The 23,209-nt window shown below is 38.7% G+C and overlaps 1 protein-coding gene across 13 annotated transcripts in view; it reads left to right on the top strand.

The window, feature by feature from the left end:
- NPAS3 (neuronal PAS domain protein 3) overlaps nucleotides 1-23,209 on the top strand; it is an 866,046-nt gene that overhangs the window by 412,701 nt on the left and 430,136 nt on the right. For 7 of the 13 annotated variants that reach the window (XM_050798323.1, XM_050798320.1, XM_050798316.1 and 4 more), the window contains one exon: nucleotides 13,868-13,950. In XM_050798323.1, the coding sequence (XP_050654280.1) occupies nucleotides 13,868-13,950 (83 nt within the window). The remainder of the gene's footprint in view (nucleotides 1-13,867; nucleotides 13,951-23,209) is intronic. The other 6 variants (XM_050798322.1, XM_050798317.1, XM_050798329.1 and 3 more) reach the window with 1 other exon arrangement.

The raw sequence follows: 23,209 nt of genomic DNA, 5'->3' as shown, positions 1-23,209 counted from the left end.
AATGGAGTCTTCCATTTTTTGTAGCATATCGGTATCTGTAAATCTCTATATATGACGTTTCATGTCTTTGTGAAGCTGGTAGGAAAGTCACTCTAGAGACTGGGGTCCTTGCAGAGGACTTCCTATTTACACAGTGGAGAAAACCATGGTGAGACAGCTCTGGTATAGCCTGTAGGACTAGCAGAGTGGAGACTCATTAACATTGGGCAAGAAGGGACAGAGGTTTTGGGGGAACAGTGATGGCTTGGGTTTAGATATATTCAGGCAGCTTTCCCTATCCGAGTCTAACTCTGAATGTGTATTATAGATCATTATGTTGTTTAAACATCATCTGGAGGAGCTGGAGGCTGAGATCCCCATTGTGGGGGCTGGGCACCACACCATGGTACATTAAGTTTGTAGAATCAAGTTATAGTGAAATATTGAAAAAAATAGTGTGTTGCTGATTTCTCAGCTTTATCTAAACTCCTGGTAATTTTGTAGCTTTTTAAAAGAGTTTTTCATCTCTGTCTCATGGCTTTTGCTTGCTGCTGCTTCTCAGGGTATAAATATCCAAAGTCATTTTTAAAAAATCCCTTAACCTTGGGTATGTTCCCATTACTTTCCCTTCTTAGGAGAGTAACCCCTTACTCTCCTTTCTTTCCCATCCAGATTTTCAGAAATGTTGACCTCTCATTTGCTGCTCAACTGACTGCAGTGCCCCTGCCCAAGATCTTCAGGTTTCTCCCATGACATTTGACAGAGTCCATGAGTCTCTCCTTAAAATGTCCTCTGTTCTTTCTAGGACACCGCTGCCTCTTTATCCACCCTCTCCTCTGGCTGGCTGCACTCAGGCTTTTGCAGGTTCCCCGCTTCTGCTTCTTTATAAATGCAGATGTTCTCCGGACCCACTCCCATTTTGTCCTCCCATGGCTTCTAATCCCACCTGTGTGCTAATGACGTGCAGCCAAATCCTGGTCTCTGCCAAAAACTCAATTCTGCGCCTGAGGCCCTTTAGGCATCACGATGGGCTTGTCCTAAAGACACCTCCCTTCAACTTCCCATCTTCTCCTTAACACCCTCCTGCCTTCCTCAATGTCCTATCACAGGGAGGGAAGAAACCATTATGCTGTGTGCCAACTCAGACCCTTGGAATTCGTACTGCACTCTCACTTTTCCCTTAGGAGTTAATCACAAAGCGCTCTTAATCCTACCTCCTAAATACCTTTAGAATTGAACCCCTCTCTGCAGTCTTACTAACTTAGTTACTAGGGTCAACACATCATCATTTATTAGCTAGACCGTGCAATAGCCACGTTTTCAGCTTTCCTCCAAACACAGTTCCACCCTCTGCACCACACCTCGGGTAATACAACACACACACATGCTTGTGTCCCTCTGTGCTCTAACTTTTCAGATGAATGCTGAATGCCATGTGTGAACTGAGAACTCCTTTGCAGTGTTGATAGGGCCATTTGTGACTGGGCCCAACCTGTCTTCTCTATGTGTGAATCTCCCGTGTCTTGCTCAGCAGTTCGTGCCATCGCATGTGTTCTCTCTACCCAAATGCTCCCCTCATCCCCACCAATCCATGGCTTGTTTGCCTGGAAAACTAATACTCATGTCTAGCCCAGATGCTCTCTTTTCTCTTACATCTTTGAATTTCACTGGAGTTAGATGCTCCTTTTCCTGCAGTCCTCCAAGTAAAGAGTTACTTTTTTTTTTTTTTTTTTTTTTTTTTTGAGACGGAGTCTTGCTCTGTCGCCCAGGCTGGAATGCAGTGGCACAATCTCAGCTCACTGCAAGCTCCGCCTCCCGGGTTCACGCCATTCTCCTGCCTCAGCCTCCCAAGTAGCTGGGACTACAGGCGCCTGCTACCATGCTCGGCTGATTTTTGTATTTTTGTAGATGGGGTTTCACCATGTTGGCCAGGATGGTCTCGACCCCATGACCTCATGATCTGCTTGCCTCGGCCTCTCAAAGTGCTGAGATTCCAGGCGTGAGCCACTGCACCCAGCCAACCATTACTTTTTTACAGTTTGTATTTCTCTCTCCTGAGTCTCTAAGTTCCTTGAGGGTACTGGTCCCTATCATTTCGTGAACCTGAGTTTTTCTCATCTCAGGGCCTTTATATTTCTCTTCCCTTCACCTGGACATCATGTCCCTCTATTCCTATTATATCCTTGGAGAGGCTTTCCTTGATCTTCCATGGAATACAGAAATCTCTGTCCCTTCTTTTCCCTTCCCCTTTTAAAACTGTTCCTTCATACTGCTGCTTAGATGGAGATGTGCATGTGTTGTTGCTGTTATTGTTGTCGTCTGGCTCCCCACTAGAATGCCAGGCCCATTTGTCTGTCTCCTTTGTTCACTCTTTGGTGGTCCATGGCCTAGCACTTAGTAGGCCCTCAATGGATCTTTAGATGAATGGTTGAATTATATCCTTTTCAACTAACAGTGCCTGGCACTGAGTAAGCACTCAGTAAAGTTTTATTAAAATAGGAAATACAGAGTATACCTTGAACCATGGTTAAATAAGTTCCCATTGCCTGAACTTGCCACACTGAAGAGACCGTTGGCTTCCTGGAAAAGAGAAGCAAGACAGCTGGAAAACAAATAAAAATGACTGGCTAGTGGCAAAGTCCGTTCTCATCAGAATTCTAGTTCAGTTATTCAGTTCAAATTTTTGGCAAGTGATGCAGATTCTTTTTCAGAAAATGTTGATTGATTGCACAGTTGTACCCACTTCATTTGCAAACCTTCATTATCTCTTTTTCCTTTCCTCCCTCTGTCTGCATTTAGAAGGGGAGGAGCAGTATATAATTCCACAAGGCAGTTTTTGTGAATAAACCAACTAACTGGCTGCTGCTTTCAGTCCCACAGTCTCCTCACAGAATACAAGTATCTGACTTAGTTGTGCATTCTTTCTTGACTGGATCTCCTTGCATTCATTCATTTGAGTATTCATTTGATTACTTACTCATTCACTCAGTGAATCAGTTGTTCAGTCCCACTGATGACACAGGGCATCTGTGGGTGCTTGGCTCTTGTCTAAAGCAAGAGTTCTTGACTTGGGGTCTATGGCTGTGTTTCAGAAGCTCTCTGGAATTTTTGTAATTGCATATGCAAAATTTTATGTTTGAATATTATCTTATGAAGAGGGTTTGTTTAAACAGCCCTGTTATTCAAAGAAAGAAACATATTAAGAACCTCTAATAGAGAAAGGCTTGAACTCAGCCTTGAGTCTAAATAACAGGTCTTCAAGTTAAGTGTTTTTTTCTTAATTCATTGTATGGTAGTGATAAGTATGAGAATACTGCTTAGATATGTTCTTGATTCTAGGTCTGACAGTCTTATAAGCCTATTTACTAATCTGCACCCTCCAAATTGTGCTCATCTTTCTTACTTATTTTCTAACTTTCCCTGAATCATAGCCTCTGTAGGTATCCAACAGTCAGGCAGCAAGGGTGATGCAGACCTTGATCAGCTAACATAAGTAAGACCTAGCTCCTGCGTAGTTACCATTGAAAATTGTGTGGGCTTTTGTTTATGTGAAATTAGAGGGAAGATGGTGGGGTTGTAAGAGCTGATTTCAGTTTGCAGTGGTGGTGGCTATGTACATTTATCTCATCAAGTTATGTCTGAGGCATTCAGCATCTTAAAACGAATGCCAATTACTGCTGGAATAGGGCATGAGTGAATCCTTCAAAAGAAAATTCAGTGGGCAGTTGCTGACACTCAGTGAATTGCTGGCTCTTTGCCCAAGTGTGTGTGAAATGTTTGCACTGGTTTGAGGCCCTGATTGCAGTTGGCTCGCAGGGTTTGTGGTGACACTATAGATTTGATAGCACACTATAGGAAAGGCAGGAGCTGGTGACAACATACAGGGGAAAAAATTTCTAATATTCCTGTTAAAATTGGGATAAAGATAGTTGTTGAGAAAAGTCATCTTTGGCCCAGCCTCTGCTTTTCACAACAAAGAGGAGAGAGCTGACATGTGCCGAGCGCCCCTGTGGGCTGGGCACTGTGCTCTAGAGTGTTCGCTCATTCACAAGTATTTATTGTGTGCCTTCTGCGTTCTGGGCCCAATTCTAAATGCTGGGTTTCGGCAAAGCACAAAATGAGTCCTCTGGCTTGGAAAGGTAACATGCTAGTGGGAGAGACAACACTATGCAAATAAGCTGCAGGAGAGCAAATTAAATCAGGGCGGGGCATGTCACATGTTCTCACAACTGCTGTAAGAGGCATTAACCCTTTTGACAGAATGAGAAATTGAGGTCCGTGGAACCTAATTTGTCTAAGACCACCCAGCTAATTAGAGAAAAATGGAGGATTTAAAAATTGGTCTGCCTGACTCCAGAACCCCAATCCTTTCCTGTGTGCACAGTTGTCTCCCCATCATGTGACCCCTCCCATTGAGGTCCTTCTCCCAGCAGAGAGGACAAGCACATCCTGGAAATGTATCAGATATTCTACAGTAAGTGACTTGAATCACAGAAGTGCCCTTCAGAACACGCTGGCTGGTGACTCGGTTGCCCAGCACGGTGCCAAGCCAGATGCTGTGATACAGGTGTACATGTCAGGGTTTTCATCTAAGCAGTGGTGTTTAGGTGGAGGGGGAGAGAGAATTGTAAAGTTGAGGTTTTTGGACAGTGCCAAATGAACATTGGTTTACCAGTTGTAATTATGCGACTGTTACGCAGTATTGAGCCCCAAGAAGGCACTGTGGAGTGGGGTCCCAGTCCCTCAAGTTTCTAAGAATATGACAGTCCATCATTGTTGCAGCTTAAGAGAAAGCAAGTTGGCGTGGGCAGGATGATGCACCTGTAACATGCATGCGTAGCTATGTTAACATGCTTTTGCCCTTGCCTTCGTGTCTCATCAGTAGATCCCAGGGTCCTGGCCATGATAGTGCACTGTTCATGTAATTTCACTCCATACTTCTGTTCTGGCAGTACCTTACTCTGAGGCCTTCCCTGACTCCACCTTTCCCTACCTCCATCCTGAGTTGAGAGATGTACTTTTATTGAATATTGTTCATTTGCTTATATGTCAGTGTCCCACTAGACTCTGATCATCTGGAGGGTTAGGAGGTGCCTTTTCATTTTTATATTCCCTGACACAGTGTCCAGCACAGATAGAGGCTCAACAAATAGTTCCCATGGATACTTTTAGCTTTCTTCTGCCAATGTATCTAGAAGTGGAAATAGGAGCCTGGCTTATATCCCTAGCACTTTGATCAATGGGGTTAATACCTTCCGTATTATAAGGCCTCACTACATTTTGGATGAATAAATGTAATTCCATAGCTTGAGACTGTTGAGCTTTGGAAATTGATCGGAGTGACTTTTCAATAGCAGGTGCTGTTATAAGCAGAGTCTTGTGTCCCTTGGGCCAATACCCCACTGCTTCACAGAACTCTTTATGTTGACTCTTCTTTTGGCAGGAAACAAGTTACTGAGCATGATGCCAAGCATTGATGCGGCCCAAAAGCTAAAGAGAGACAGTGAGAGAGAGAGAAAGAGAGAGAGAGGGAGAGGATGACTGAATATATGAATGGAGGAACAGGAGAGAGAAGAGGGAGAAGGCAAGAGACCTTGTGTTCTTTCTCCCACAGAAACACAAACTGTTTCCTGCAGAATCAACGTTAGCTCCCTGTTGTATCAGTGGCCTACGAAGGAGTAGAGGGTGAATGGAGCATTAGACTGGAAGTAATAAGGTTGTGCCTGACTTACCTCAGTATTTGTAGCAGATGTTACAAATGTCATAACACGAAGCTTTGGGATCTGACTGAAAACTAAAAAATCGAGATACCAGATGTGGACGTCTTCCTTTTACCAGCAAGTGCAACTGACACTGCACAATTTCAGTGGTAATCTCCACCCCCTTCCTACTGGGTGGAATCATGCCATAACTGTTTGCTTGCTGCTGAGGTCAGAGGAGGTAACAGCAGTAAAGCGGCACTCGTTGGAAAGGCTTTTGAGACAGTTTGCAAAATGAAAGTGTAATCATCCTTTCCTCCCTCGAGGGAGTGTACCAAATGTAACCCTCATTAAAAATTTAACTGCTCAAAAAAAAAAAAATTAAGTGTATTTGTAGGGAAGATAATTTCTACCAATGAAAAGTCAAGTATTAAACTTTGCGAAGTTAGTGCTGTATTCACATCCCAAATTTGATATGTTCTCTTTGTCCCTCCCTTTGAGAGCCGTTATCACAGAGCTCACGGTGTCTTTCTGTGAACCGTGGGCTTAATTCGTGAGAGACACATGGTATCCCTGCCTGACATATGTACAGTAGGTGTTTTGTAGAGGAAAGTGTTCACTGGAAGAAGAAGAATTTAAACAACAACAGAAGCAGTTCAAAGCTAGAACCTGCAGATTGTACTCAGAAAGCAGGGCACCTTCTTACATCAGGAATGTGTTCGGACTTGGAGCCTGGACAGGGATCTGTGCTGCCCGCTCTGCATGGCCCACTGGCCTCCTCTTACACACAGGTCTGCTTCACCCAGTGGACTGGATCTTTGTCAGCTTCACATCCGGAGTCCCCACAAAGTGCCTGCCTCAGCCTGAGGCTCAGTACCTATTTGCCACCATAGCCCTGACACCAGAAGAAATTAGTTTCTGTCTTCTTGGTCTGTTCATGTTAGATTAAAAATCAAGACTCGCTAGCCCTCAAAGGTCCTCCTATTCTATATTCTTTATTCTGAAGTCACGTTATTAACTGTCTCACTCCCCAAACTTCCCCAAATTGGGTGGTGGGAGCAGCAGGGAGGTGGTGGATACACCCCAGCATACTCCATATCTCTGCTGGGAATCTAAAGATAGGAATTAGTTTTGGGGATGATCTAATTTTTTACCTTTTATTTGTTTTGTAAAGAAAAAGAGGAAATTCTCATTTCTTTCACTGTGTAAAGGGAATTAAATAGTTAACTTTAAGCTTTACATCCAAAATCAATCCCTGTGACATCAAGTGGTTGAACCCAATAAATACTTAGGAAAGCCTTGGATGTTTTTTAAATTGTTAAGGACTAAAGTACAAAAAAAAAAAAAAAAGTACTCTCTCTTTTATAGTCATTGTTCTTCTGGAATAATTAAGTAAAATTGGAATGGTTGTGTAATAACTACCATTTTTTTTAAATTAGAAAGAGCACGTTTGGAGTCTCAGGTACTTCGGGGATGTCCTCTTCTTTTAGGCCAGTCCACTCCTCAGGACCCCTTGCCTCTCTTGAGGATTTCCCTCATGTACCCCACTCCCCACGCTTCAGCCCAGGCTGTGGATCACGCCTGCATTTTCCTGAGGTTCTGTCCTCCGAGACGTTGACTGTCAGATGTTGACCTCATTCCCTCAAGTGCTGTCACTCCAAACAGCAGCTTAACCCACTGCCTTAAGGATCTCATTGTCAAGGGGAAGTGGGGTTCTCTCTTGAAGAATGTTAATCACCCCATATGTAGACCGTGTGAGGGACATACAGTAGTTCCTATAGTAACTACCAGATTGTTGGAGAAAGGCCGTTTACCCCTTTTCTAGCTACAGAAGGAGAAATATCTGCCTAGGAATTCTCATTTCCCTCAATGGAAAAGAAAGGTGGGTGGGCAAAGTGAACCTTTAAAATGGAAACTTTGTACTAAGAGGTCCCTGTAATTTTTGCTGACCAAATATACAAAAACATTTTCAAGACTTACTACAGTGATATTTGGTTGCTATTTCACATTTAGAGGACTATGCCGTTTTAGTGTAGAAAATGATAAACGGTGGCTCAAGCCTGTAATCGTAGCACTTTGGGAGGCCGAGACGGGTGGATCACGAGGTCAGGAGATCGAGACCATCCTGGCTAACATGGTGAAACTCCGTCTCTACTAAAAAATACAAAAAACTCGCCGGGCGATGTGGCGGGCGCCTGTAGTCCCAGCTACTCGGGAGGCTGAGGCAGGAGAATGGCTGAACCCGGGAGGCGGAGCTTGCAGTGAGCTGAGATCCCGCCACTGCACTCCAGCCTGGGCGACAGAGTGAGACTCCGTCTCAAAAAAAAAAAAAAAAAAAAAAAAAAAAAAAAAATCATATGAATACTATTTAATTCTCAAGAAGATGAGAAGTGCATAGTAAACACTCCCTTGACTAAACAGATCAATTAGACATTGTATGTTTTCCCCTTAGTTCTTAAATAGTTGAAGCAATATAAATATACTTCTTTAAGAAAAGCAGACATGGTTTTTTTTCCCCCAAAAGCAGTTCATTTATAAGTATTAAAACTTACACAGTCACATGGTCCCTAATTATTTTACCTAATGCAGTCAACCCATACTTAAATGGTGGAAGATATTTAAATATGTATTACATCAAAAAATTTTGGATCATCATAAGACTTCTTAAAGTTTCAATTGCATTGGATTAAGTATTCTTTTTTGTCTAAATTGGTGGTCTAACATGTTAGTAGGTCTAAGGAATTATGAAGATAGATTTTTTGTTTTTAAAAATCCCCTAAATAGGAATTTAAAAATAAACCCAAAGTGTACTACTCCTGAATACATGAGGGGTTTTTTTCTAGCATTTATTTATCAAATATGTGATTAATCATGTGCCCAATTATCAATGCGTGTCCCTGTTTCTCTTCTACAGTCATCATTTATCCTATATTTTAATAGTAGACACTAATCTTGATGAAAGTACACTGAAAAAGCAGTTATTCTTTGTTTTCATATATATATGAAAACAAATAACAGAGCATCATATATATATATAGATATTGCGTGAAATGATATTGCATGAAAACTTCACATACAGAATTTCAACAACAGAATTTCAGTTGTCATATAGCTATATGGGTTTAGCTGGTACCCAGTGTTATTTCAGTTTCTTCTCCAAACCTGAAAATCTACCCGTGTCTAAGGCATGCACAAACACTGAGGAGTTTTGTATTGAAAGAATACAATTTGTGAACATGGACCTCACAGAAGGCAGAGTGGTGAGAGCCAGTTTCGGAATAAAGACTTAGCTTATGTTACATGCAAACTGAGAAATTTTAATTTTGATAGGGAAACAGATACACACATTCATACATACCTCCTGAACTTCTGGGGCTCCTGGGAAAACCCTCCCTGGCTTCTTTGGCCCTACAGTGAGGAAGGCTAATTGAGATTCTTCAAGGGAAATCCCTTTCCTTTTCTTTATTGCCATGGAAAGATGCATTAAGCATTCTATATTCCATTCTTTCTCAGCTCCTGACTTTGCTCAGCCAAAGCTCAGGGAGTCAATGTCCAGGGATTCCATTAAGCACGCCCTTTAGTGCTCCCTTCCCCCAGGCTCGGTGTGGGAACAGATCCTTGCCCCTTAGATGAAGGATTCGGAGGGTAGCTCTCAGGAGTAACTGGGCATGAAGCCTGCCTTTTTGCCAGGCGTTCCTGAGATACTACCTGCCGAACTTTAAGACTAACGCAGTAAGGTGGATGCCTTACTGCCCTCCACCTTATGGGGGAGGATAAGAAACATTATCTTGTTCTCCAAACAAGATACCTCTGAAACAATCTTTCCTATCCACCAGTGGCTGCCTTGGCCTAATAAAACAATCCATTGGAAACCCTGCCTCGCAGTGTCATACTGCTCTTCACTTCAGAATACCTTCGTCAAGGGATCCCTCCAATAGCAAGCCCCTCTGTGGCTCTCTGCCTGTGGTCCACCTTCCCATTGTGAACCCTGCTGGCGAGGAGCTGGGGTTATGAAGGGAAAGGGCAGGGCACAAGGCAAGTCGGGCTCGTGACTTTTCCCCTTTCATTATGTGTGTCCACCGAGCTGTCCTGCTTCTGTTTTGTAATGGGTTCTTCCATGGCAAGCTGACCTTTCGGCTGAATAGGTCAAACTCCCACTGAGCGCTAATCCTCAGCCCTCCTCACGTGAGTACCTCCCCTGAGGTGAGGAGCACCGGTTAGGAATATGACTGGGAGGGCCTGGTGTATTCCCCAAAGAATGGTTGCCTTTTACTGCACTGAATTAATTCTCAAAGACCACCGTGTGAGGTTATGCTGAAGGATCCAGATTAGAACTTTTCTGCTGACATTGTGGAGGGGCAAAACTAATTTTTCAGATACGTGTTTTAGACTGTGGTTCTCCTGTGTATCTTCTCCTTTTTAATGAGAGAAAGGCCAAATGCACAGTCTTAGTGATTCATCAGATCATTTTGGATTTCTGAGACAATCAGAATTTTCCTAGTTGATTTTTTAAAAAATGAATAAACCCTTCTCCATATATTTCTCTTCCATTTAAAGTCTCTTAAAACTCTAGGTGTTTTATTTTTAACCCTTGTAAAACATGAAATAGTAGAGTTGTGGTGTGTGTTGATAATTATATACCAGACCTAGTTTTGTTTTAAATGTCATTAAAAATGTTTTGGACTATTTATTAGGTTTTGTAACACTAGTTACCTTATACTAGCTAGAAATTTTCAACATCAAGTAGGCATTTAGCACATGTTGAATTGAATTTTAAGTTGAATTCCTATGGCTTGGGCTTTCTGTTTTATACTAGTTTGTATACGCTGTTCAACTCCTGTAGCTCCTCTGTCTCACTCTCAGTGAGCTGGTAACAATCTTCACAGACAAATGGTTGCACATTCCATTTATTTAGCCCGTGTGTGTGTGTGTGTGTGTGTGTGTGTGTGTGTGTGTGGTGTGTGTATAGGTTAATTTTTTTAGTGTTCTTTAAATTTCAGAAAATAGTCTTTTAGTTGAACAAACACATAAGTGAAATATGTCAGTAGATCAGTTGAAACAGTGATCCATTCCACAATAATAAGTGTAAGTATGTCTGGGCTACCAGATGGTTTTAGTCACTGTCAATTTCCAAAATACAGAAGTCTGAGAGAGCTCCATAAACAATGTATTACTTTTTTGAGGATGACAGATCCCATTGAGGAAATGCTCCTTTAGTTTTTTTTAGATCATTAGTGATACTCTATAAACATAATGAGATTAACACGGAGAAACAAAGTACCTGTGTTTGCAGTATTCTTGAGTTATCAGATTATTGTCTCAGTTCTCAAAATGCCAAATGTGATAGGATAAGTGCAAGATAAAAAGTACATATTTAACATCTATTCAGTTAGCATTAATGCTCAAGTTAAAGCTGGGCTCCTACCAGGGGCATAATGGGCTCCTGTTTAACATATTTATGTTGGTTGTAAAATTAGGAACTGTCATTACAGCCCACATCACCTGCGTAAGTGCAAAACATATAAATCAAGAGAAGTTCCAGTGACATAAAAATGCCATTGAATAGAATAGCATGAAACTACTTGCAAGATACTTGTATATTATGCTAGCGTGTATGGGGGTGCACACTCAGATTTCTAGGGGGTTTGGAGAACAAAGAATAACTATACAGATAGAACTCATGGATGAAGACATTTCCTCAGAGCACAGCCTGAACCCTAGCGGAGAAACGGCAGGAAAAGAAAGGCCATCAATAGCCAGACTTGAATAAACCCCCACACAGCCCCACAGAAGACAACAGCCTCTATGCTTTCAGAAGGCATTTGAGCAGCTTTATGTTGTTACTGGAGCTTTCATCTTGGGCCTCCTAAGTAAGTGAACTTTTCTGTGATGTTTTAGGGTTCCTTATAATCTGGTGGCTGTTATTCCCTTGGCCCCCTCGTAATCCAGTTCTTTGTAGAATGATTTCTGTTATCTAAAATTAGGCCTTTTTTTTTTTTTTTTTTTTTTTTTTTTTTTTTTGGTGAGGTGCAGTGATTTATTTTGAACTTTGTAATTGGAGGCCCTGACGTGCCCCCCCGCAATTATGAGCTATTAATAAGGAGCTTTCTGAATCCTAATTACTGCCTCAAAAACAGAGTGGACACTTGAGAAGTTTTTCAACTCCCCCGCTTCTCCCTCCCAAAAGCCACCCACCCCCATAATCTAAAAAAAAAAAAAAAAAAAAAGGCTGCAGATTTTATTCATGTGGGATCATTCACACCAAGCTACCATAATGTGCAATTAACACTCTAGAAACTGAAAACAGTATTCAGCAAGACAGCTGCATTATCAAAAATGCCAAAGGAGTTTTGAAGGGAGTAATGTGCATGTTAGAATAGGAAATTAATCAGAAATGTGCACACCCACATACACACAGTAGTACTGTCTTAAGTATATCTGAATATTAAAATTGTAAAAACCCTATGTCTATATTTATAATAAAGATTAATCTCAGCATAGTAAACTGATTTTTCTGTTTTAAGATTTTTAGTTGTGTGTTTTGCTTCTGAAGCAAATGAGGAGGCTGGAGTAGAGATCTCTAAGATCCCTTCCAGCTGGAATATTCTTTTGATAATAATCACTCTTCAATTATATTTTATAAATTTTCCCATTGAAAAAAATGCGTCTGTTATTTTTCTCTTGTCAGTAATAATGATACTTAACACACACGCATTTTCACAGTGCCTTGCAGACATTGCAGACACAAACTCACATTTGCAGGGGTGAACTCCCTACTTTGCATAGCACAATAATCACAAGTGCATTTATATTATAATCCCTACTAAGCTATGGAGCCAACTGACCAACTTAGTAACTGAAATGCAACAGAATTATCCCAGCAGTATTTCACTGGAATTTTCTTGTCAACTAGTTGAAAGTGTTTCTGAAAGTAAGAAAGCAGGGATTTTGATTTTATTTTCAATTAGTAGTATCTGGGCTTGAGAGAGCAGAGGTTTGTAATAAAATTTTCAAGAAAAGCAGGAAGATATGGGGAATTTACTTGTTAGAAATATAGCAAGCATCTGAATCTTTTCTTTCATAAATCAGTGTAAAGAGAATGGATTTTTTATGATGTCCTCACTTCTGATTTCTGTATGTTACTTCCCCTTTTGTCTATAAATTTGTTCTGACCACAACGCATCCCTGGAGTCTCCCTGAATCTGCTGTGATTCTGGGGGCTGCTTGATCTGTGAATAGTTCATTGCTCAATTATACTCCATTAAATTAAAAAGAAAGAAAGAAAGAAAAAATAGGCAGAAGAACAGGTTTAAAACAAATTGGCACCCCACGTTAAAAAAAAAAAAAACATAAACAGATGACACTCAATTCTGAATCCCGCAGTTATTATGCATTAAACCCCCTTTTGTTAAGGATTATGAGGACTCCTTGTGTGGTAGGCATCTGCAGGCAAAGCGTGTGAAGCTTGCCTGGAAGAGGATTGAGTCTTAGTGAGAAAACAGGAGTGTTCGGGAACTCCAGATAAGAAACTGTCACTGTCCTGGTGAGGCACATGCTGGCCAAGGATCTACCTGGGCTTCTTGTCAGTCCTATAGGAATAGTTCCACATGAATATGCAGTAAATGTGAAATCCAGCCATCTCAGGATGCTTAACACTAGTGCAAATGATCATGAATGAGAATGTCTTATCCAATATGTTGTGCTGATTAAATTGTGATGAAGTTTTTGCATTAGAAAATATAAAAAGTTTCCTGTTTGTTTTTTTCTAGCCTAGAAGATGTAAGCAGTTTAGTTTTCTCTGGGGGTGGGGTTGGAGGGGAGATAAGGCAGTATGCAGATGCTTAAAAAAAATCAATACCTTAATTTTAAGAAAAACAGTGTACTAATTTATTTTAAAGGAACCTGAACATTGACATGTTTTTATTCCGGTATAGGGAAAACCATCCAAAAGGAAAATGTTTAAAGTCTGAATGTATTTTTTTTTGATGTTTCTAAAAGTCAATATTCTAGGTTGAAAATTCAACCTAGGCTATTTTATGCTTAGACAACTCAGAACTAAAATTAATACTGGGTGGTGGTTCAGATCTCATTGTTATACTAGTCAGTGATGCCATTCAAGAGAAACTAAGCTGAAGGTAGGAATCAGAGCTCCAACTTAATTGTTCTGTTTTCTTTCTTTTTCTTTTAAGTTATAGGTGCACAGCGAAGGAGAAGCCCCAGTGCACTAGCCATTGAAGTATTTGAAGCACATTTGGGAAGTCACATTTTGCAGGTACTTTTAAAACAAAAAGAAATTTGCTTATATTTTACTAAGAAAAAAAAAAACATATGTTTAGTCTTTTTTTTAAAAAGAAAATTTTTTAAAATGTCAGCTGTATATTTGACTGTTGTGATTTTATCTTGGAATTCCGAAATTCTTATGAGTTTATTTTTTTCTTTTTAGAAAGCCATCCTTTGAGAGAATGTTAATGAGAAAGGGAGGGCAAGTATTATTTGTGCTGAAATAATTTAGATGAATTGCACTATTTAGTTGATGCGCAATGTGTAGTAACTGGCTGTTCCCAGAATGGTTGTGTGCGTGCCGTATTTGTAAGTGGATCTATGTGTGCGTCTTTGGAGCTATATATCGTTTTTGGGAGAGCAAAGTTTCGTTGTGAAAGTACTGTGATTTTTTTTTGTGTGTCGCCAAATTTCAGTTCTTTGCTTGAGTTTGTATTTGTGAGTGCTTCCAATCTTAATGTTTGCCTCCCCAAATTAGAAATTTTCTCAGGGTAAAATATAGTATATTTAAAAATACTAGTAAAAGGAGACAAATAATAATTGATTTTGCCAGTGAACTTCATGATAAATAAATGTTAAAGGTCGCTAATATGAAACTGTAGTTACTTAGCCCTAGAGAAAATTCATTGCAAACTCATCATCTCACTTACTCAAAACTTTTTTTTTCACTAAGACTTTGCCATCGATTCAACACTTCTGCCTTCAATCATAGAAAACTGTGCCACATTGGTACTGCTCCCAGGATAAATGTTGCCATGGCCACTTTTTTTAATCTGTGAAAGATATGCCTTTTGACATAGAATTGGAGAAGCAGACAAGTTTGGGATATGTAGGCCGCTTACTGTATTTGGAAAAGGTAGCTATGTTTTTCTGAGATAAACTTTGGAGTAAAATAAAAATATACTCCAGATCGCTGTTCATTCAGAGTTTATAAATAGGGCCTTTATGGTGCTTTCATTTTCTAGGTTGTCAAAAGTAATATTAAATTTAGCATATTATCTTTCAACTATGTGCATTAGGAAACTATTATGTGATTCTGCGTTTTAAAAAAAAAAAAAAGCTCATAGTCAATCCTGGTGGTTCTCCAAAGCAGTGCCTTTACTGGCAGTTTCAGAATCACCCAACACTTGTTCATAGGATGCATTCTTGGGCCTCGATCTACACCTACTAAATCAGAGTTTATAGGGTAAAGTCCAGGAATTGGTGGTTTTTAACAGTCTTCTGAGATAATTTTGATGTTCCATCAGGTCTGAGATAGCACCTTGAGCATTTGCAAGTTTAAAGCCCTAAGAAGTCTTACTTTATATTTTTGTTTACTCTTATTTCTCATTTATCCATTAATATCTGTTAATATCTCATAGAACTGATGTTTCTTGAAATACACCTTGGGAGTTGCTATTCTATTGTGTACTCAAAATTTTGAATTACCTTTGTTGCAACCTAGGATTAGTTTCAAGGATACAGAAAGGATCATATTTCTTTCTAGGTCTTCAAATTTTTATTTCCTTTTTTCTTACACATACTTTGTTCAGAATCTCTATTATAGGTTTTGTATGGGCCATGACATATAAATTAGTAGACTCTGATGTGATTCAGGACTATTCCTGTTTCTATTCTGAAGCAGTCAGAAATTGTTACCTAAGACTTAGTCAATGAAAAATTATTCAGAGACTAGTCCTAGATTATTATCTTCTAAATTCTTTCTGGAAATCATGACTCCACAGGACTATGAGTAAGGTGTCTCAGTAACTGCAAGAATTGAAGACTAACACAAACTTAGGAGTTTGAATCAAATGTAAACTCAGTATACATACATAATGTAAAATGGCTCTCCCAAATACTAAATCAACATTATACTTCATTGAAAGGATATAGGATCTAGAATGGGGCTGCAAGCTCATTCCCATTTTGGGTGGGCCACATTCAGACACCACACTGTGGTTGCATCAGCCATCACACCAACCTAGACAGCTGGATGCCATTTGGAGTAGAATAACCAGACTGGTGAGTAAACTAGAAATCATATTACGTGAAGCGTGGCAAAAGGCCTGAGAAAGTTTAGTTTGGAAAACGTGACTTAAAAGGGGCATCAATGCCCTCTCTATTTATTTGAAGACTCATTTCCAAAAAAAAAAAAAGGGGGGGGGGTTAGATATTTTCTGTGTGGCTTCAGAGTATGAGAAAAAAGATAAATGGATGAAAATTTAGAATGTTTAAATTATATCCGTACAAGAAAACTCCTAAATAGGGCTGGTCACACTTGGAATATGTTTGAAGCTGTAGACTTTAAGTAGGAATATAGATGACTTGGTAAAGATGCTTTCAAGAAAGGCATCTAAGCATGATTGCACTATGTCATCTTACAATTGCCATAGGAACTAGAACTTTTGGTATAATTTGATTTTAGTACTAATGGTTATGGAGTGGAAGAACTACTACATAGTATTCTAAATTAACTGCTAGAATTATAGGCGAGAAGGGATTGGGAACTAGTAGTAACAAGAAGAGCCTCCCCTAAGCTATCATATTAGTTGTTTTGCCTAACTAGCAGGGAAACTTTTGAGCCCATAAGCCCATGTCTGCACCATGTTCAACAATATCGTAATGTTCAGTAAGGATGAGATGGCTTCTACATTTTGTTTCAGAAGGGTCCATGGTAGAATCTGGCTGATCCATAAAGACTGGAATGAATTCTCTCTTCCCTTTCCTCCTTCTTACTCTTCCTTCACTTGCAAATAGTTGATAAAAACCTGTGGTTAACAAAGTATAGGCATGATCTCCAACCTGACAGTTTATAGTCATTTAACACTCCCCTTCATCCCCCACAAGTTTCAAATACTTTGTAAGAATACAGAAGTCACTGTATATGGCTGCTGTCTTTAAATAGCTTACAGCCATTCAGGGAAAGAGGAGCCAGGAGGTTGCATAAAGTGAGAAACATCATACAGGTCAAGTACTTTGGGGCCACAAAAGAACAAGGCTCTGAACAAGGCCATAAAGCACCAAAGAGGACTTTTCAAAGTTGTTGATGGACGAATAGGAGTTTATTAGGCAAAGAAAATGGAAGAATATTCCAACCAAAGGGTACATCAAACACAAAAGCATATAAACAAGTAATGATAAATCTTACTTGGGGACTGTTTAGATGTTTGATATGATGGCTGCTTCCCATATGCAGTGGGACATATAAGAGATGAAGGAAGAGAGATTATAGGAGCCATATTACCAGGAGGTGTGGACTTGATTCTCCATGAGGAGCCCATGGAGAGGGCTTTTATGCAGGAGTGACAGGAGAACAGTTTGGTTTATTTCTGGAGTTATTATCAAAATACAACATCTAGAAAGTCTGAGTTGTAAGACACTGATATAAAGAGACCGTTTAGGAAATTGTTACCAGAGTTCAAGAAAATGAAGATCTTTTGCAAGATAGTACTGTGTGAATGAAGAGGCAGCTATGGAATTGAGATAGAATCATTAGCACGTGGTCAATAATTAGAGGTGAAAGGCTAGAGAATGACAGGATTTAATTATCACCACAAGTTTTCTGGCTTGGCTACCAGCTGTCTGATTCTACTACCTGAGAGAAATCTAGAGGGATGGTCTCTTAAATAGCCAAGTTGATATGAGGTAGGCACTTGGAAACCTAGGTCCTATTTCTGCAGAGTAATTCCCAGGCTAGATCTAGAATTACTGATCACTGGTGTATGGATGAATGATAGTTCACATTAAGAATGGGTTACAGACCTATGGAAATGATGTGGAGGAAAGAGAAGGTTAAGGAGAGCCCACCCTGGGGTATGTCATCATTTGAGAGGCCAGTAGACATGAGAAAGGAATGGACAGAAAGAAAAAGCAAGCCACAGGATTTGATTTTGTTAAAGGAAGGAATATTAATAATGTCAAGGTAGCTGAGGATAAATCCTTTAGTAGGGCAAATCCAGAAGAGATGTCATAGGTTTGGTGGATTGAAACAGTTGCCGTGTGAGTAAGTGTAGAAGACAGACCTAAAGAACGATAAGAGGTAAAGGAGAAGAATCTGAGTGTTCATGGTAAAGGAAGGGTACAAAATAAGAAGTTATCATCAAGAGAAATTTGTGTTTTTCATGCAGTGAGAGTATGTTTATATGTCTGAGATTTATGGGATCAAGCGTTTTGTGCATATTGGAAAAGAGGTGAAAAACTAACTCTTGGCCAATTTTATGCTCTTTAGCAATCTCCTTTAAAAATCAATATCTCGTGGTCATGGCTGTGCTGAGAAAGGATTGGTTTTCATTATTATTAATGGCTAAATGCTATTCTATACTATGGATGTATCATAATTTATGTAACCATTTTCCTGCTATTATTTTGATTACATCTAAAAATTTTCATATCTAATGCAGATACCAATGTGCGTGTATGTGTATAAATGCAAAGAGAAGATAAAATATTGAAAAACATATTTTCTAAAAAGAAAAACCTAGTCTGGATGGATTTCAGCTTAAATATAATGAATTTTTACTGTGTACTAAGTTTCAGGTACTGTGCTAAGTACTCTTCTTATATCATCATTGAGTACTCATGATATAGACCTATGAAATAGGTGCTATGATTATGTGAATCTTAAAATTGAGTAAACTAAGATTCTAAAAACTTAAGTAACTAAAGCTCACATGTCTGTTTAGGTAACAGAGTTGAATTTGAACCCAGGATGGTAACACTAGGGTTATAACACTTTGCAAAAAATGATAAGAGCATTTTAAAAGACAATGGTAATAAGAGGAAACAATTAAGACACTTACAGTTGGAGTAAACAGGCTTCAGTAACTAATTGAATTTGGAAACTAAAGTAGATGTCAGTTCCAAATACCAGTGTGGAGTTCAGAAAATGCCTGTGACTTCACTACCAAAGCTTTCAGGTACCAAAGCTTTCCTGCTGCCTGTGCCCTAGTGATGTTTCATTGAAGTGCATACTACGTGCCTCTTGGTGTGGAGGATTTGAGAGTAAGGGGTAAGATAGACGCCTTAATTTTTGGTGTGCCCATTATCTGAATGTATATGTAATGTGTCTCTACTGTGCATATCTAATTAGCCATATATTCTCGTAGGGAAAAGAAAGTTTGGTGGGATCCCTTAAAATTTGACTACTTTTCCACTGACAGGGAGAAAAAAATAAACGTAATGGTGATTTTATCAATGTAAAATCATGTATTACAAAGCCAATTTTCAATACCAGTGTATGTAGGTAGGGCCAAGGCCCCAGCTGTGTATTGTGAAACTCTGGGGCCTCCATTCACAAAGCAGTCTCACCGCTGACTGTGACCAATATTATAGTCTCAGTAAACCTATAGCTATTTCAGGCATGAATCGTAGGACAGCAGCATCTTCTCCAGGAGGGCTGAGGGTTCAAGGGATGTCAGCCTTGCAGTGGCAGGGCTGTGAATCCCAACCCTAGTGGGCCCGAATCAACGCATTCTAGTTCACTAAATTCTTCTCCGATTTTTATAAATTAGATAAAGAATGGGAAGTCAAGGGGTAAAGGTTGGGATTTGTGCATTTCGTAGCAGGCTCAGTGAAAATCCAAGAAACTTGAGGAGATCATTATGTGGGATCTTTCCTGGAAAGTATTCGTGATTAAGTACAAATATGGTTCCTGCTTTCAGCGTTCTCTTAGGGCATTATATTGTTCCCGCTTCACGACTTCTTTAATATGAAAAAATATGCTTGGTATTTATTGTTACTTTTCCAATATAAGGACCAGATAGGATATTTGTATTTTACCTTATTGAAGTTAACAAAACACAAAATGGTAGCAAATACTATCTTCATAAGTCATAAAATTAACTACTGGAATGACTTTCCCTTAGGTGCCAGATTTATGAATGGAATGTTTTAATGCTTTAATAATTTTTTACCCTCAGCAGAAAGATTTAAGTTTCTTTCATTTTGTAAATAATGCTTACATAATTGTTATATAAAGTTGCAATATTGTTTTTGCAAACTCCATAATAATCTGCTTTACTCACCTCACAGGTGTTAAACAAGTTAAACCTAGTACATGGAAATTTTTAAGGTTTATGTTTGTATTCATTGTCGGCATATTATATTGAACTATGTGTGTGTGTGTGTGTGTGTGATACTATGTAAAATACATGTCATTACTAAGAACTATCATGTACTAATAATTGAAGGATAGTCTTTATTCATAACTCATTTTGGATCATTAAAGTAAGTTTTGTGAGTTGGATAAGTATAATAAGTACCAACATGTTTGTACATAACTAATAGAGAAACGCATTTATTATTTAAACTAAGTATTGAGAGAATAAAAAGAATGTTCTGTAAGAAATGCCCTAAATTAAAGTAATGGTAGAAATAGAGTATCCATGTTTCAATTTTGTGCTTGGCCATATTAGGTAAGCCCTCTTGTGTCTATGTCATTGACCCCACATTATTTCTGGCCATAAAGGAATTTTTATATTGCTTTTAGAACATTCAAACCCCAATCTGAAAGAGAATTCCATGAGCATACTCTCAGAGGGGACCGAGTAAGAGCCTCCAAGAACATTCTAAGATTATGACCCCTGAGGTTCTGTGACTGGGAGTAGATCAGAAAAGGCTGGGTAGGATGGTTGCATGATTGCCTGGTCATCCTCAACGTAAGTGAGGGAATGATTGTTTTTGCAAGGATCATTTATAGTAAAATAACCCTTGTGTCCAGGACACAAATGTGGCCTGTGGTAATAACCTTAGCAGAACAGTTTCGTTAAGGTATATATTTCCTAAAAATGATGGAGAAGAAGGGATCCCATACGTAGTGATTTTCTATTTGTTAGTCAAAGTAATCGAAGATTTGTGTGGATGAGACGGATAATGTTATCAGCCTCAGTGAGCTGCCAGATTTCGTACATGTGGTTTTTCATTTCCTCAACACCTTTAACTGTGGAATACAGGGTAGAATTATGCCTCAAATAAAAGAAGAACCTGTGTTTTACAGAGGCTGTTAAGGATCAGTTTTAGAAGAAAATCAGGTCAAGATTTACTTTTAAATTTCTGCATTTCTTCTGTTAATCACACTTTGAAGATTGGTAAAGGGCATATCCTAGAATCATGATTAGTTGGTCCAGATAGTCTTTTGGTCCTGCACAGTTGTTGTTAGACAAATGAGAACATATAGATTCTCTAATTACCAGAAGTTTAAAAAAAGAAAATCAGGTTGATGTAATAAAGAAAACAAAACAAATAGTATCTTATTTATATATTTGTTACTGTTTTAGTATTTCTAGCTACAGTGTCTGTGGTCTCTGAGACCCAGCCAACTGTAGAAGACTGAGTAGAAGATTCTCCTGGGGAAAATATACTGGATTTATAGGCAAAAGGAGCTCTTTATAACAATGTTGGGGTGTGTTGGGGGGTAGAGAATGCCAAATCTGCTGATAGACACCTTCTTTAATCTCATATGCCAGAAGAAAATGAAAGATTGACTGGTACAGTTCAAACATCTGGGCAAAGGAAAGTGAAAATACCTAAAACAGCTCAAGAGCTAACACAGAGATACAAATTATCATTTATTAAGATGCTGCCTAGCCAAGTCAACATGCCTTTTACATTTGACGGTAGTGTTTTCAAAAGACTTCCGTGAAAGAGTGATACCTTTAAGTCTATTTTCTACTTTATTGATGAGTTAAAATTTCACCCTTATTTTATTGAAATGTGTACATATACATAAAATGGTCATGTCTAGGAAGTTAAATCTTCTTATTCCTGATGGCTGTTTTTGCTAAAGTGGTATCCTGCTGGACATCAGTGCTAAAGTAAAATAAGATGATTTCAAATAATAGGAGCATTTTGAATTAATTCCTTTAGCTGTGATAGAGGAAGGGGAGAAAGTTGAGTGACCCTGTAGTGTCTCTATGATCCAGAATGGTAAGAAAATGTAAAACTAAATATAGAAAAAGAGAAAGTTAGTGAATATATTTGCATATGCAAATTAGCTTAATTGATACTGCTTGCCTCTACAGGGATTTTTCATTACAAACTGGAGTGCTACATTGTTCAGCTCATATTGAGTAATTTAGTAACTAATGAGACCAGTTTGCACTAATTTGCATATGATAAATGAGCTTAATTGCAGTAAATAACTTGGAGGCATAATTACTTAATTTTCCTGTGTTGCACGGCTTTTAAGTTCACGTATGAACAACTCAAGATAATTTTGCATATTTAAATTAGTTGCTTTTAAATTTTCTTGAACAAAAAAGAGGAACACACCTTATCAATTGAGCTATAAAACAATCAAAAGTAGGGATTGCAGTATTTTTATTTAAAAAGAAAGAATGAAAAAGAAAACTAGAAATTTTACGTCTGTTGTTCACCTCTCCTATGCCCTCACCTCAAATAAGATATCAGCATTGGCATTTAAGAAAATGTTTTTAAAGTTGAACATTAATTCACAACTTCTATTTGTATGTTGCCTAGGTTTAAGCTAAAACATGTATATGAATGAATCATAAGTTTGGGAATAGGGTTTATAAAAGAGATGTGACATGTCCATTATCTAATTTAGCAAACTAACATCAGAGTAGTCAATTGGGTCTACTGGCAATGTGCATTTCATCTAAGTTGCTGAGCTATGATGACATAAGCATCACTCTGACCCTGACATTTATTTTCTATCTAGATTAATGTTTCATAGTTATAGAATTGGTTTCGCTGGAGAATCTTATTGTGGTTTGCCAAGGATTATCTCATTGGTCTTCAAATTATCTCAAGAATGCATGTTTTACCAAAATCTCCATTCTCAAAACAGACATACTGGATCACACAGAGGTTGACTGTCAACCATTTTTCCCCTATATTGTACTGCCTTTGGATGTTAATCCTAAGGGGAAAAAGTATAATTTCTTGTTCAAAATTAACTTATTAGGCCATATAAAAATCATATTCATGATTTTGAGGAAATATTATATAGTTGTGAAAAAAGTTTAAAACCTGTTATTTAAACAATTATTACTGCTTTAACTCATTATATATAAACACTGATGGGCACATTAGGGCTATTTCTTTGTCACAATCTGAAAAAATAGCTCATCAAACTTTTCTCTGAAAAGCTCAAATTCTACTAAATTCAGTAGATGCTTTTTTTTCCCAGAGGTGAGCCAGAACAAGTACTAATACCAGTATATTCAAAGTGTAGAATTTGAGTCCTTCATTTAATAGGTTGTCAGGAAATACCTGGTAAATAAAAGAATGAACAAAGAAATCCTACCTGG

This window comes from Macaca thibetana, chromosome 7 (genome assembly GCF_024542745.1).
Source record: "Macaca thibetana thibetana isolate TM-01 chromosome 7, ASM2454274v1, whole genome shotgun sequence".
Classification (NCBI taxonomy): Eukaryota; Metazoa; Chordata; class Mammalia; order Primates; family Cercopithecidae; genus Macaca; species Macaca thibetana.
This window is presented reverse-complemented; position numbering and strand designations above follow the sequence as displayed.